Source organism: Heptranchias perlo, chromosome 7, assembly GCF_035084215.1.
Source record: "Heptranchias perlo isolate sHepPer1 chromosome 7, sHepPer1.hap1, whole genome shotgun sequence".
Classification (NCBI taxonomy): Eukaryota; Metazoa; Chordata; class Chondrichthyes; order Hexanchiformes; family Hexanchidae; genus Heptranchias; species Heptranchias perlo.
Genome location: NC_090331.1, coordinates 12,029,390 through 12,044,430, shown reverse-complemented (window position 1 = coordinate 12,044,430; position 15,041 = coordinate 12,029,390). Strand labels below are relative to the sequence as shown.

At 43.2% G+C, this 15,041-nt stretch overlaps 1 protein-coding gene across 9 annotated transcripts in view; it reads right to left on the bottom strand.

Annotated features, from left to right (window-relative positions):
* Positions 1 to 15,041, bottom strand: part of LOC137323527 (myc box-dependent-interacting protein 1-like) — a 127,911-nt gene that overhangs the window by 75,722 nt on the left and 37,148 nt on the right. For all 9 annotated transcript variants that reach the window (XM_067987088.1, XM_067987092.1, XM_067987089.1 and 6 more), the window contains exons 2-5: positions 12,463 to 12,543; positions 8,106 to 8,160; positions 819 to 913; positions 212 to 307 (exon numbers count right to left, since the gene is read on the bottom strand). In XM_067987088.1, coding sequence (XP_067843189.1) covers positions 212 to 307; positions 819 to 913; positions 8,106 to 8,160; positions 12,463 to 12,543 — 327 coding nt within the window. The remainder of the gene's footprint in view (positions 1 to 211; positions 308 to 818; positions 914 to 8,105; positions 8,161 to 12,462; positions 12,544 to 15,041) is intronic.

Sequence of the window (15,041 nt, the reverse complement as noted above, 5' to 3'; positions counted from 1 at the left end):
AGTTTGCCACAAAATTTTTCTAGTAACCTACAAATTTACGTACTGTACAGCAATAACACAATTAACTTTAGGAAATGTCAAAAATGTTTACAACTTAATCAATAATCAATCCAGGCTTGGGAATATTGGTCACATTTTAAGAAGCAGAATAACACGTGAACTGGTGATTCAGAGTTTAGAGTGAAAAAGAAAAAAAAGGTTTGACTCGTACTTTGATATCTGGAAATTGGCCGAGGTAAGTGTCTAGTGTCAGGAGAGCTTGATCCACCAGCTTCTGGTGGTAATCAGTCCAGAGGAGGTCACCATTCTGAGTAAACAAAACACACTATTGAGAAATGAAAAATGTTAACAAATCAAATGACCACAAGCTTATTTTAGCTGAAAGAAATAGTTGACCAGTTTCCCCCCTGCCCCCGTAACAAATATGAATCATAATAAGGAAGGAGGATTAGACAGTCGAGACAGAACCCTTAAAAGCAGTTCAACAAACAAGCAATTGCTACATCCAAACCGCCCAGAGCTCTGCCATCTCTTTCAGTTGCCGACTCAGTGTAACTAGAAGTGCCTGAGCTGACTGCTGCCATTTCAAGATTGTCTGAGCAAGATACGTACTAGTGCTGACAGTCTACGCAAGAGCACTCTGGTCAGCTGCCAACTCCCTGATATTTATTTTCACGAGTCAGAGATACACTCAGTTTGGGCCTCCAACAGAATGGAACTGAAGACGATCATGGCAAAGTCCAAGGCTCCCCATTTGTCCAGAGATGAGAGGGTTGCGTGGGAGAAAGCAACATCCTTGGCATTAAAAAAAGTCTAACCTCTGCAACAGAATGAATATCGTCTTTGCCAATCCAATCTGGCTCGTAAATTTCCTCCAACAATTCGGACAACTTCTTGGTGGCTTCATGCATAGCTGAAGAAAATGAATCAAAATGTAGGTTGTCAATTAAAATGATCATTCCCATTTCAGATGTTAACATTTGGGAGAGGGGATGAGGCAAAAAGGAAGAAAGAAGTTAAACCTTAAAATATCAAGCAACCTTGAATCATTTTTAGAGATAAATAATAAATCACAAAATCCTATAAAAGGAAATGCTATGAAAGTTTCAAGTTTCCACTTATCCAGCAATCTAACAGAAGCAAATTGTTTTTTAAAAAATAAAACAGGAAAATTTATTTTTTGTTCTCTTTCGAGGTTAAGGAATTGTTCCTGAGAGCAGAGAAATTTAAGGGGAGATTTAATAGAGGTGTTCAAAATTATCAAGGCTTTTTATAGAGTAGATAGGGAAAAACTGCTTCCACTGGCAGGAGGGTCAGTAACTAGAGTACACCGTAAGAGATAGGAGCAGGAGTAGGCCATTCAGCCCCTCGAGCCTGCTCCGCCATTCAATGAAATCATGGCTGATCTGATTTTTACCTCAACTCCACTTTCCCACCTTTTCCCCATATCCTTTGACTCCCTTGCTGATCAAAAGTTTGTTTACCTCATCCTTGAATGTATTCATGACTCAGCCTCCACAGCTTCCTCAAAGAACTCTAATAAATTTGTCAGACATAATTTCCCCTTCATAAAACCATGTTGACTCTCCTTGATTGTATTATGAGTCTCCAAATGTCCTGCTACTACTTCCTTAAAAATGGATTCCAGCATTTTCCCAATGACAGATGTTAGGCTAACTGGTCTATAGTTACCTGCTTTCTGTCTCACTCCCTTCTTGAATAGGGGTGTTACATTTGCAGTTTTCCAATCCACTGGGACCTTTCCAGAATCTAGTGAATTCTGGAAGATTACAACCAATGCATCCACTACCTGTGTAGCCACTTCCTATAAGACCCTTGGACGCAAGCCATCAGGTCCAGGGGACTTGTCAGCCTTTAGGCCGATTAGTTTACCCAGTACTTGTTCTCTAGTGATAGCTTTTAGTTCCTCCCTCCTCTTTGCCCCTTGATTTTCTACTATTATTGGTACATTATTAGTGTCTTCTACTGTGAAGACAGATACAAAATATCTGTTCAATTCCTCCGCCATTTCCTTGTTTCCCCATTATTATTTCCAGAGTCTCATCCTCTAAGGGACCAATGTTTACTTTAGCTACCCTCTTTTTATATACTTGTAAAAGCTTTTACTGTCAGTTTTTATATTTGCTACTTTACTCTCAATTTATTTTCTCGCCTTTATTATTCTTTTAGTTAGCCTTTGCAGGTTTTTAAAGTTTTCCCAATCTTCAGGCTTACCAGTAATCTTTGCCATATTGTATGCTTTTTCTTTTAACCTGATACCCAGGGATAGTGATGGAAGAATCTGGGACGTTGGCTGAAAGATATGTCTTGTTCCACCGGCAGGACAGACCAACCAGAGGTGGCGGTACAGTGATATACAGTCAGGAGGGAGTGGCCTGGGGAGGTCTCAACATTGACTCTGGACCCCATGAAATCTCATGGCATCAGGTCAAACACGGGCAAGGAAACATCCTGCTGATTACTACCTACCACCCTCCCTCAGCTGATGAATCACTCCTCCTCCATGTAGGACACCACTTGGAGGAAGCACTGAGGGCAGCAAGGGCACAGAATGTACTCTGGGTGGTGAACTTCAATGTCCATCACCAAGAGTGGCTCGGTAGCACCACTACTGACCGAGCTGGCCAAGTCCTGAAGGACATAGCTGCCAAACTGGACCTGCGGCAGGCGGTGAGCGAACCAACACGAGGGGAAAAACCTACTTGACCTCATCTTCACCAATCTACCTGTAGCAGATGCATCTGTCCATGACAGTATTGGTAGGAGTGACCACTGCACAGTCCTCGTGGAGACGAAATCCCGTCTTCGCACTGAGGACACCAGCCAACATGTTGTGTGGCACTATCACCATGCTAAATGGGATAGATTCAGAACAGATCTAGCAGCTCAAAACTGGGCATCCATGAAACGCTGTGGGCAGTCAGCAGCAGCAGAATTGTATTCCAGCACAATCTGTAACTTCATGGCCCAGCATATTCCTCACTCTACCATTACCAACAAGCCAGGGGATCAACCCTGGTTCAATGAGGAATGTAGAAGAGCATGCCAGGAGCAGCACCAGGCGTACTGAAAAATGAGGTGCCAACCTGGTGAAGCTACAACTCAGGACTACATGTATGCTAAACAGCGGAAGCAACATGCTATAGACAGAGCTAAGCGATTCCACAACCAACGGATCATATCAAAGCTCTGCAGTCCTGCCACATCCAGTCGTGAATGGTGGTGGACAATTAAACAACGGGAGGAGGGGGCTCTGCAAACATCCCCATCCTCAATGATGGCGGAGTCCAGCACGTGAGTGCAAAAAACAGGCTGAAGCATTTGCAACCATCTTCAGCCAGAAGTGCCGAGTGGATGATCCATCTCGGCCTCCTCCCGATATCCCCACCATCACAGAAGCCAGTCTTCAGCCAATTCGATTCGCTCCACGTGATATCAAGAAACGGCTGAGTGCACTGGATAAAGCAAAGGCTATGAGCCTAGACAACATCCCGGCTGTAGTGCTGAAGACTTGAGCTCCAGAACTAGCTGCACCTCTAACCAAACTGTTCCAGTACAGCTACAACACTGGCATCTACCAGACAATGTGAAAAATTGCCCAGGTATGTCCTGTCCACAAAAAGCAGGACAAATCCAATCCGGCCAATTACCGCCCCATCAGTCTACTCTCAATCATCAGCAAAGTGATGGAAAGTGTCGTTGACAGTGCTATCAAGCGACACTTACTCACCAATAACCTGCTCACCGATGCTCAGTTTGGGTTCCGCCAGGACCACTCGGCTCCAGACCTCATTACAGCCTTGGTCCAAACATGGACAAAAGAGCTGAATTCCAGAGGTGAAGTGACAGTGACTGCCCTTGACATCAAGGCAGCATTTGACAGAGTGTGGCATCAAGGAGCCCTAGTAAAATTGAAGTCAATGGGAATCAGGGGGAAACTCCAGTGGCTGGAGTCATACCTAGCACAAAGGAAGATAGTAGTGGTTGTTGGAGGCCAATCATCTCAGCCGCAGGACATTGCTGCAGGAGTTCCTCAGGGCAGCGTCCTAGGCCCAACCACCTTCAGCAGCTTCATCAATGACCTTTCCACCATCATAAAGTCAGAAGTGGGGATGTTCGCTGATGACTGCACAGTGTTCAGTTCCATTCGCAACACCTCAATGATGAAGCAAGACCTGGACAATATCTCGGCTTGGGCTGATAAGTGGCAAGTGACATTCGCGCTGGACAAGTGCCAGGCAATGACTATCTCCAACAAGAGAGAGAGTCTAACCACTCCCCATGACATTTAATGGCATTACCATCACCGAATCCCCCACCGTCAACATCCTGGGGGTCACCATTGACCAGAAACTTAACTGGACCAGCCATACAAATATCGTGGCCACAAGAGCAGGTCAGAGGCGAATGACTCACCTCCCGACACCCCAAAGCCTTTCCACCATCTACAAGGCACAAGTCAGGAGTGTGATGGAATACTCTCCACTTGCCTGGATGAGTGCAGCTCCAACAACACAAGAAGCTCGACACCTTCCAGGACAAAGCAGCCCGCTTGATTGGCACCCCATCCACCACCCTAAACATTCACTCCCTTCACCACCGACGCACTGTGGCTGCAGTGTGTACCATCCACAGGATGCAGTGCAGCAACTCGCTAAGGTTCTTCGACAGCACCTCCCAAACCCAGGACCTCTACCACCTAGAAGGACAAGGGCAGCAGGCACATGGGACCACCTGCACGTTCCCCTCCAAATCACACACCATCCAGACTTGGAAATATATCGCCGTTCCTTCATCGTCGCTGGGTCAAAATCCTGGAACTCCCTTCCCAACAGCACTGTGGGAGAACCTTCACCACACGGACTGCAGTGGTTCACCGCCACCTTCTCAAAGGGCAATTAGGGATGGGCAATAAATGCTGGCCTTGCCAGTGACGCCCAGATCCCATGAATGAATAAAAAAAAACATCCTTGACTTCCTCAGTTAGCCTGGTTGGTTCACTCTTTTTGTGGAGTCTTTCCTCCTCACACGGATATATTTTTGTTGCGAGTCATAAAATATCTTTTTAAATGTTTGCCACTGCTTATCTACCACCATACCATCTAATCTGTTTACCCAGTCCACTTTAGCCGATTCCACCCTCATTCCTTTATAATTGCCCTTATTTAAGTTTAATACAGTAGTTTCAGACCCAAGATCCTCGCTCTCAAACTGGATGTGAAATTCTATCATGTTATGATCACTGCTTCCCAAGGGATCCTTTACTTTGAGATAATTAATCAATCCTGTTTTGTTACCAATTGCTAGATCCAAAATGGCCTGTTCCCTGGTTGGTCTAAGAAACAGTCCCTAATACACTCTGAACTCCTCCTCAGGGCTATTTTTGCCAATTTGATTTATCCAATCTATGTGAAAGTTAAAATCACCCATGATTATTGCATTACTTTTTGTTTTTATAAGCCCCTCTTATTTCCTGATTAATATTTTGCCCTACAATATAGCTACTGTTAGGGGGCCCATATACTACTCCCACCAGTGATTTCTTTCCCTTGCTATTTCTTACCTCCACCCAAATTGATTTGACATCTTGATCTTCTGAGCAAAGATAATTTCTCACTATTATACCAATAACACAAATTTAAGATAATTGGTAAAAGAACCATGGAGGAGATAAGAATTAATTTTATTTGAAAAAAGTTGTAATGATTTGGAATTCACTGCCTGAAAGGATGGTGGGAGCAGATTCAATAGTAACTTTCAAAAGTGAATTGGATAAATACTTCAAAAAGGAAAAAATTGCAAGAGTATGGGGAAAAGAGCAGGGGAGTGGGACTAATTGGATAGCTCTTTCAAAGAGCCAGCACAGGCACAGTGGGCTGAATGGCCTCCTTCTGTGCTGTATGATTCTATGTCCATTGTTTAAAGGCCAATGTCCACCTACAGCATGCAGTCTGTCCTGTGTGGAGACAAAATTAAGTAGTGAGCTCATTTGATGACTTACTATTTCTGTCACTTGGTTCATAGTATCAGTGTGTTACAGCACAGGAGGAGGCTATTTCCCCATAGACCTGTAAATTTATCCAATTCCATTTTGAACACAGTTATTGAATCTGTTTCCACCACCCTTTCAGCCAGTGCATTCCAGATTAGAACAACAAACAACAACTCGCTGCGTAAAAAGTGTTTCCTCATGTCACTTCTGGTTCTTTTGCTGATCATAAATCTGTGTCCTCTGGTTACTGACCCTTCTGCCACTGGACATTTTCTCACTATCACTCTATAAAAAGACCTTGTGATTTGGACCTCTATTGAATCTCCCCTTAACCTTCTCTGCTCTCAGGGGAATAACCCCAGTTTCTCCACATAAAGTCCCTCATCCTTGGTACCATTCTAGTAAATCTCCTCTGCACCCTCTAAAGCCTGATATTCTTCCTAAAGGGCAGTGCCCAGAATTGGCCACAATATTCCAGCTGGGGCCTAACTAGTGTTTTATAAAAGGTTTAGTATAACTTCCTTGCTTTTTTATTCTATGCATCCAATAATAAAGCCCAGCATCCCATATGCTTTTTCTAAAAAAAAGCCTTCAACTTGTCCTGCTATCTTCAAAGATTTGTGTACATACACCTCCAGGTCTCTATTCCTGCACCCCCTTTAAAAATGTACATTTAGTTTATATTGCCTCTCCTCATTCTTCCTACCAAAACGTATCACTTCACACTTCGACGCATTAAATTTCATCTGCTATATGTCAGTTCATTTCACCAGTCTATGTCCTCCTGAAGTCTATAACTATCCTCCACATTTTTTACTACCTTTCAGAGTCTCGTGTCATCTGCTCTCTGAAATTATGCCCTCTATACCCAAGTCCAGGTCAATATTATATCAAAAACAGCAGTGGTCCTAATACCGACCCCTGGGAAACAGCACTCTATACTTCCCTCCAGTCTGAAAAACAACTTCACCACTACTCTCTGCTTTCTGTCCCCTAGCCAATTTTGTATCCACACTATCACTGTCCCTTTAATCCCATGGGTTTTAATTTTGCTAACAAGTCTAGTATGTGGTACTTTATCAAATGCCTTTTGAAAGCCAACATACACAAACCACACTACATCTCCATTACTTTAAAGAGCTCAAGTTAGTCAAACACAATTTCCCTTTAACAAATCCATGCCCATACTTATTCAGGTATTAATTAATTTTGTCCTGAATTATTATCGATGATGGGGAAACTTTGTGACATTCGGCTGACATATCTAAGAAGAATTGGAAGATTGCGGCCGGAGCCTCTGCAATTTTCACCATTACTTCCCTCAGTAATTTAGGATTCATTTTAAAGATTTCGACATATGACACAGTTACTGAAGCATCCCAAATGATCGACCATTTTAACTTTACACAGTCAGGTTATCATTCCAATGCTGATGAGGCAATAGCAGAATCGATTATACCCAAAACCCACGCTCAACATTAATATCCATCAGTCAGGTCACATTTGCAGTAGCCAGCGCCATTAGCTCGAGGTTCTTGTCCAACGTGCCAGCGCCTCGCAAATCCTCACCTCAGATTGTAATTATTTTCCGACAATCTGTAAGGCAACGCAAAGTGCCAGAACAGCCTGCAGTATTTGAGGTAGGACAACATGACAGCACCCATTGCAGATGTGGGCAACACAGTCCAGATGGTACAACAAAGTAACTTCTGAATTCATGACACTTGGGCCACACTTGTAAAAGATGCAGCAAATTCTTCTCCCTTTCACCCAAGGTAGAGTGTATTCCTTTTACATCCTTACTATAGGGGCAGTGGAAAGGCTGAACTTGTACCCAAAATCTCTGTAAAAGGAGACAACCTTGTGTCCACAGTAGGCACCAAAACCCACCGCAGCCAAACTAAAGACGGCAGACCCCTACAGCAACACCAGAGTCAGGTCGATCATGGAGAGGTTTGACCAGGTGACCTTACTGTTCAGTCTCTCGACCCATTCCTACACGGACAGTTTTTCCTCCTTGCCTCTTTTTCAATGATAGCTGCAATGTAGGTATTTTGTTTCAGAACTGTGCCAAAGTACATAAGTGGCCTACCTTTCACAGAAGTCAGATACGTCCGTAGATCTTTTTGGAGTTTAGTTCCTTCGGCCTTCGGCAGAGGAAAAAAAGATACTTCATTCATTTGTACAATTTAAGTATAGAACATTTTATACTATAACTATAATTACAGTAAAAAAATACTTCAGTATTGGCAAGTGCCAGACCAGACTTCAATTCACAATTTCAGGAGTTCAATGTAGAAAAAAAAACTAACTTCCCATCCCCTCTCCACCATTTAAAAAAAAACGAACCAACTGAAGCTTTTTTGGTGATTCTTGCAACAAACAATTCCCAGAGTCTGCTATAAGGGACTTCTGCCCATACTTGCATTATTATACACAATGCAGGCTAAAATAAATTTACGCTCAACACAAAAAACAAAACCGCTCACAAAAGTAATGCTGCGTTCCTCCAATCCTGACCTCTTGTGCTTCCCCCACTTCTGCGCGGCCGTGCCTTCAGCTGTCTAGGCCCTAAGCTCTGGAATTCCCTCCCTAAACCTCTCCACCTTTAAGACCTTCCTTTAAACCTACCTCTTTGACCAAGCTTTTCGTCACCTAGCCTACTATCTCCACATTGCTCGGTGTCAAATTTCATCTGATTACGCTCCTGTGAAGTGCCTTGGGACGTTTTACTGTGTTACCGGCACTATATAAATGCAAGATGTTGCCATAAAAAAGTTTGAATTTTTTTTGCTACTAATTTGACTTGAAAGGGGGATTTTTTTCCCCCATTGGTGAATGCTGACATTTAACAAACTGGTTTAGAGTAATTACTGGAGTCAAAGTATGGTGAGTTTTTGCCTTGACAGTACAACAGTCTGTGATGAGATCAGACCCAGAAGTTACGCAGCAGATTTCCAATGGTTTCTTGGTTCCGATCTACTCCGGAATGACTCAATCTTTCCTCCCAATTGCAATGGAGCCACACTCCAGGATATAATTAACATCAGAGTAGCAGAACTGGCAGAGAGGAAAACCCAACTCAAAAATCTGCATTTTTTTTTAAAAGTGAGAAATTATTAAATGTTGGCATTCAGAGGGAATTGGGTGTTCTTGTACAAGAAACAGTTAGTATGCAGGTACAGCAAGCAATTAGGAAGGCAAATGGCATGTTGGCCTTTATTGCAAGGGGGTTGGAGTGCAAGAGTAAGGAAATCTTACTACAATTGTACAGGGCTTCAGTGAAACCTCACCTGGAGTACTTTGGTCTCCTTACTAAAGGAAGGATATACTTGCCTTAGAGGCAGTGCAACAAAGGTTCACTAGATTGATTCCCAAGATGAGAGCGCTGTCCTTAAGCGAGATGGAGCAGAATGGGCCTATACTCTCTGGAGTTTAGAAGAGAGGTGATCTCATTGAAACATAAGATTCTGAGAGGGCTTGACAGGGTAGATGCTGAGAGGTTGTTTCTCCTGGCTGGAGAGCGTAGAACTCGAGGGCACAGTCTCAGGATAAGGGGTCGGCCATTTAAGACTGAGGTGAGGAGGAATTTCTTCACTGAGCGTTGTGAATCATTGGCATTCTCTACCCTAGGAGGGCTGTGGATGCTGAGTCAGAGTATATCCAAGGTTGAGACATAGATTTTTGGACTCTAGGGGAACCAAGGGATATGGGGATCAGACGGGAAAGTGGAGTTGAGGTCGAAGACCAGCCATGATCTTATTGAATGGTGCAGCAGGCTCAAGGAGGCTGTATGAACTACTCCTGCTCCTATTTCTTAGGTTCTTATCTTATGTTCTTATGTAAAATTCCCAGAGTCAATAATAAAAAGTAATTCTGGAGCAGGAGGAGAAATACTCAAATTATTCCCCTTAGACTTATCAACATGAATTGGCTTTGGATTGGAGCAGAATATGCCTTTTGTTTTACAACCTACCAAGCAGATCCACAATCAGAATTAATACAGGACAGAAGGCTGCCATTCAGCTAATTGTGCCTGTTCCAGCTCTTTAAAAAGAGCCATCCAATTAGTGATAGTGGTGAACAGTTGTTTTTCAGACTGGAGGGAGGTGTACAGTGGTGTTCCCCAAGAGTCGGTACTAAGACTACTGCTTTTCTTAATATATATTAATGACTTGGGCTTGGATGTACAGGCCACAATTTCAAAATCTGCAGATGAAACAAAAATTGGAAGGGTAGTGAACAGTGAGGAGGACAGCGATAAACTTCAAGAGGATATAGACAGGCTGGTGGCATGCAGACACATAGCAGGTCAAATTTAATGCAGAGAAACACGAAGTGAAACATTTCGGTAGGAGGAACGAGGAGGGGCAATATAAACTAGAGGGCACAACTCTTAAAGGGGTACAGGAACAGACAGATCTAGGGGTATACGTGCACAAATCGTTGAAGGTGGCAGGGCAGGTTTAGAAAGCGGTTAAAAAAGCATACGGGATCATGGGCTTAATAAATAGAGGCATAGAGTACACAGGTATGGAAATCATGATGAACCTTTATAAAACACTTGTTTGGCCACAACTGGAGTATTGTGTCCAGTTCTAGGCACTGCAATTTAGGAAAGATGAAGACCTTAGAGAGGGTGCAGAAGAGATTTACTAGAATGATTCCAGGGATGAGGGACTTTAGTTACATGGATAGACTGGAGGAGCTGGGGTTGACCTCCTTGGAACAGACAAGGTTGTGAGGAGACTTGATAGAGGTATTCAAAATCATGAATGGTCTAGACAGAGTAGATAGAGAGAAACTGTTCCCATTGGCAGAAGGGTCAAGAACCAGAGGGCATAGATTTAAGGTGATTGGCAAAAGAACCAAAAGGTGACATGAGGAAAAATTTTTATTTAAAAAACCCAGCGAGTGGTTAAGATCTAGAATGCACTGCCCGAGGGGGTGGTGGAAGCAGATTCAATCGTGGCCTTCAAAAGGGAACTGGATAAGTACTTGAAAGGAAAAAATTCTCAGGACTACGGGGAAAGGGCAGGGGAGTAGGACTAGCTGGATTGCTCTTGCATCGAGCTGGCGCAGACTCGATGGGCCTCCTTCTGTGCTGTAACCTTTCTAGGCTTCTCTGAATTAGTCACGCAAATTTTTTTCCTTTAAGTATATATCCACTTCCCTTATGAAAGTTGCTACTGAAACTGCAATATCCCAACGAGTAAATAAAAACATTGCAGATAATTAACACCACCAATTCCACAAGCAGAACTAGTTCACGTCGTAGGACGACGACATCATGTCAAGTTGAGTGCGGTGAAACTGACCCCTTTGTCAATTCATAGACTACACATATAGACCATGCTGGTCGAACACAGGTGGGAAGTTAGCCATTCTGGACCGGCATCAACAGAAGGGAAACATTGGATGAATCACCAAGCTCCACTGTCAGTCTGCCCCACACACTATCAAGCTCGAGTGCCTAAAGTGTTTCCCCAACACCTACACAAAATGTTCTCACAAGGTGTCACTCTGAACAGGATGTTAGAAATGCTGTGTGGTTTTAAACCAAACGATAGCGTCAAAAAACAAGAGATTCCCCCTTCACGTCTCATTCTGTGCAGCACGGTCTTGAGCTTGACTACAAATTTCACGGAGCTTTGAAGTCTAAACACTACAACTCAATTTACGTTGAACTGAGCAGAACAAACGTGGATTAGGGGCAGGGAACCCATTATAAAGAAATAATAGGGTAGATAAAGAAACTGTTTCCTCTGGTGGTGGTGTCCAGAACAAGAGGGACATAACCTTAAAAGTAGTGGTACTCAGGGGTGCTCTTCACACAAAGGGTAGTAGACATCTGGAATTCTCTCCCCCAAAAAGCTGTTGAGGCTGGGGGGGGGGGGGGGGGGGTCAATTTAAAAAGTTAAAAACTAAAAATTGATAGATTTTTGTTATGTAAGGGACCCAGTCTTGGGGTTAAACTGAAATGTTCGTCTATTTATTGTTACATACTCACGATTAATTGTGCAAGCCTCTGAGGTAATCAGCCAGACACAGGATGTACAATTACTGGCATGAATGCCTAAAGTACAACAGCTAACCACATCCTCATTCTCTCGGACAGGAAACACAATACATAATCATGTGTGGAAGGTCCATTTCACTTCAAAGTGATTGGGATCTTCTAAATATTCAAATTTCACACCGACATTGTGAAATGAACCATTTCCCTAACCGATTGTGCGGCTAGCCCCTCATCCAACTTACGCTGGCTCCAAATCCATCGCAAAGAACAACAGTCATTGTAAATGCAATGCTAGTCAGCGGTCTCCACTCAGGTGGTTAGAGATGAATCAGTAGATTTGGATTGAGACACCGCTATATAAATGCAAGTTCTTTCTTTCTAGCTCTGTCAACAGTGGCCCCACATCCTTAAATTAAAAAGGGCCTCTTACCAGCTGTCTGTTGAAGTTCTGCACACACTGTTCAAACTGTTCATCTTTTGTCTCATCAGCCTTGCCCAGTTTCTGGAGGACCTGCAAATTTAAGGAGAGAACAGTAATGAAGATAGGTCTGACAAAACATACCAGCACGATCATTCCCTCTTCTGGTTAGGATAGCATCCACCTTCGGGCAAGACAAGGGATGCAGTGGACATTAGCAAAGTATCCCATCAGAATTGGTATGATGTTACATCAGGTGTAGTTCTCTCAGTTAACACCCCTGGATGGAAGCTGTGGCTCCAAGCCAGTAGGGTGAACACATTTAGAAGGAAGAGTTATGGCTATCAGGACATTGGAGTGGGGTGCAGACACTCACTTACCAACCATGGAGATTAGCCAACATAACAATTTAAGAGAGTATCCAGTGCACATGCAGGTAGGTATCTGAAACTGGGAAGAGAGAAAATGGGTGGGGATGGGTAGCTTGAGTTGAACATCTGAGCAGTCCAGAGAAGGACCCAGAACCACTATTCTATCCAACCTTATAAAAGATAGATGGCCAATCAAGATTCCATTACAACTTAGCTCTCCAATGGATCAGCCAGGGTGAAACCAAGCTGTATGGAGCAGAAGGTTCCTAGATCAGACACTGAATTAACTGATCTCAATATGGGCAGCAGTAAAGATCCTGCAGCTATCTCACCAGAGCCTGGGCTCATTCAGGGTTTGGGGGCAAAAACTTGCACATGTTCACATTTAAATTCATTTCATCAGCCCAAACTGGAGGCTCAGCTCTCCTTTGGTGTTTTGGGTTACCAAAGCATAAATGTTTTTTTTCCTCTCTGTGGAACTATGGAAATCAGAAGAGATAAACGTTTAGGTAGCCCAGACCATGTTGGTACACACCGATATCAGAGGTTGGTAAAAAGTTATGGAATGCAAATGCCTAGCTAGAAACAGTATAAATGGGGAGAGATCATAGCCGCAAGTTATAAGGAGGACACAAAAACACAAATATGCTGTGCATTCTTCCTATGGCAAAACATATTTTGTAATTTGTGTTGGCTGTGAGTATATGTTCATTTAATCTTTAATAAACGAGCTAAGTGTTTGACTGTGCATCTCAAACTCATCCTTGGTATAGAGAGAGACACAGAACGTAGTCAGTGTCTGTATTAATAGAAAAATACAGAAATCCTAACATCCTGATCTTGATATTGATTCATTGATACCTCCCCCCAACTTCTTGCGGTCAAGTAGGCACATGTGAATGACAAGCAAGGACAAGATCAGTCTCAACTATGATATGTCCTCCTCCATGGTCAACTAGCCTACCAACCCTTGCTATCTAGGCTTGCAGATGAAGAATGGCCTTTTAAGGTACTACTTAGACTACAAGAGCTGATCCCCTTGTAGAACTGTACCCAGCACAAGGCAGCACCTTCAAGAGAGGAAAGGGGGGAGAAGAAAGTAACAACATCCAATTTGTAGGAATCAGACCTGAAATGGCCTGCGCCGTCTTATACAGCATTTGAGCTCAAAGCAGCACACCCTCTTTAAATCTGAAATAGAATCATCATTGTAGTGACGACTGCAGTTCAGCACTTCAGGAAATAAATCTGACGCAAAAGTATTAGCACCATAAGGAAGGAGACATTTTTACAGGGTCTCCAGTGGCATGACGAGTTATGATCCAGAATGCACTGGAGGAAGCAGATTCAACAGTAACTTTCGAAAGGATAAATACTTCAAAAAAGGAAATGATTGCAGGGCTATGGGGAAAGATCAGGGAAGTGGGACTAATTGGACAGCCTCCTTCTGTGCTGCAAGATTCTATGACTTTGTGTAAAAGTCAGACTCCACACAACTATCGCAGTGCACCAGCACAAAAACAGCAATTCAGCTCAACACAAACTAAAAAAGGCATCACTGACAAAATTGGATATCTAGCAGGATTAAAAAAGTCTGCATTTTGCTCATGCAGAAGCATTCTGACAACCTACGGTTGACATCGTAGGCTCTCACTCGAGGGGCTTAGCAGACAAACCCTGTCTTTTTACTCAATACGGTCTAGCTTTTAGGTAAGGGCGTTTCCAGCCCCACGACCTATGTACAAGGAATACACCAATAATATCCCAATGGACACAAGTAGTATCCCAGATATTTATATCAGTTTCCCCCTGTAGGGTGGGCCAGTACTGTTTCAGAGAACAGCACTGGCTTAAGTTCAACTGAGGCTATGCAAAGGAAACACATATTTTGACAGATGGTACAGAAAGAGAATGATTAAAAAAAGGTTGAAGCTTAAGCTCAGGGAGAGGTGGGGGTTGAAAATGCAAATCTTTTACCACAGATGCCACACCCCACAGAATAAATTCACCTATTTTACTCAGTCCACCTCCACCAAGGGCTCCTAGTATTGTTAAGATAATCTCCTTACTGGAACCATTGGACCTACTGAATGCAGACCTGCCAGCCACATATCAGGTGGACAAAAAAATCCCACGGCATTATTTCAAAGAGCAGGGGAGTGCTCCCCGGTGTCCTGGCCAATATTTATCCCTCAACGGACATCCCTTTTTTAAAAAAAT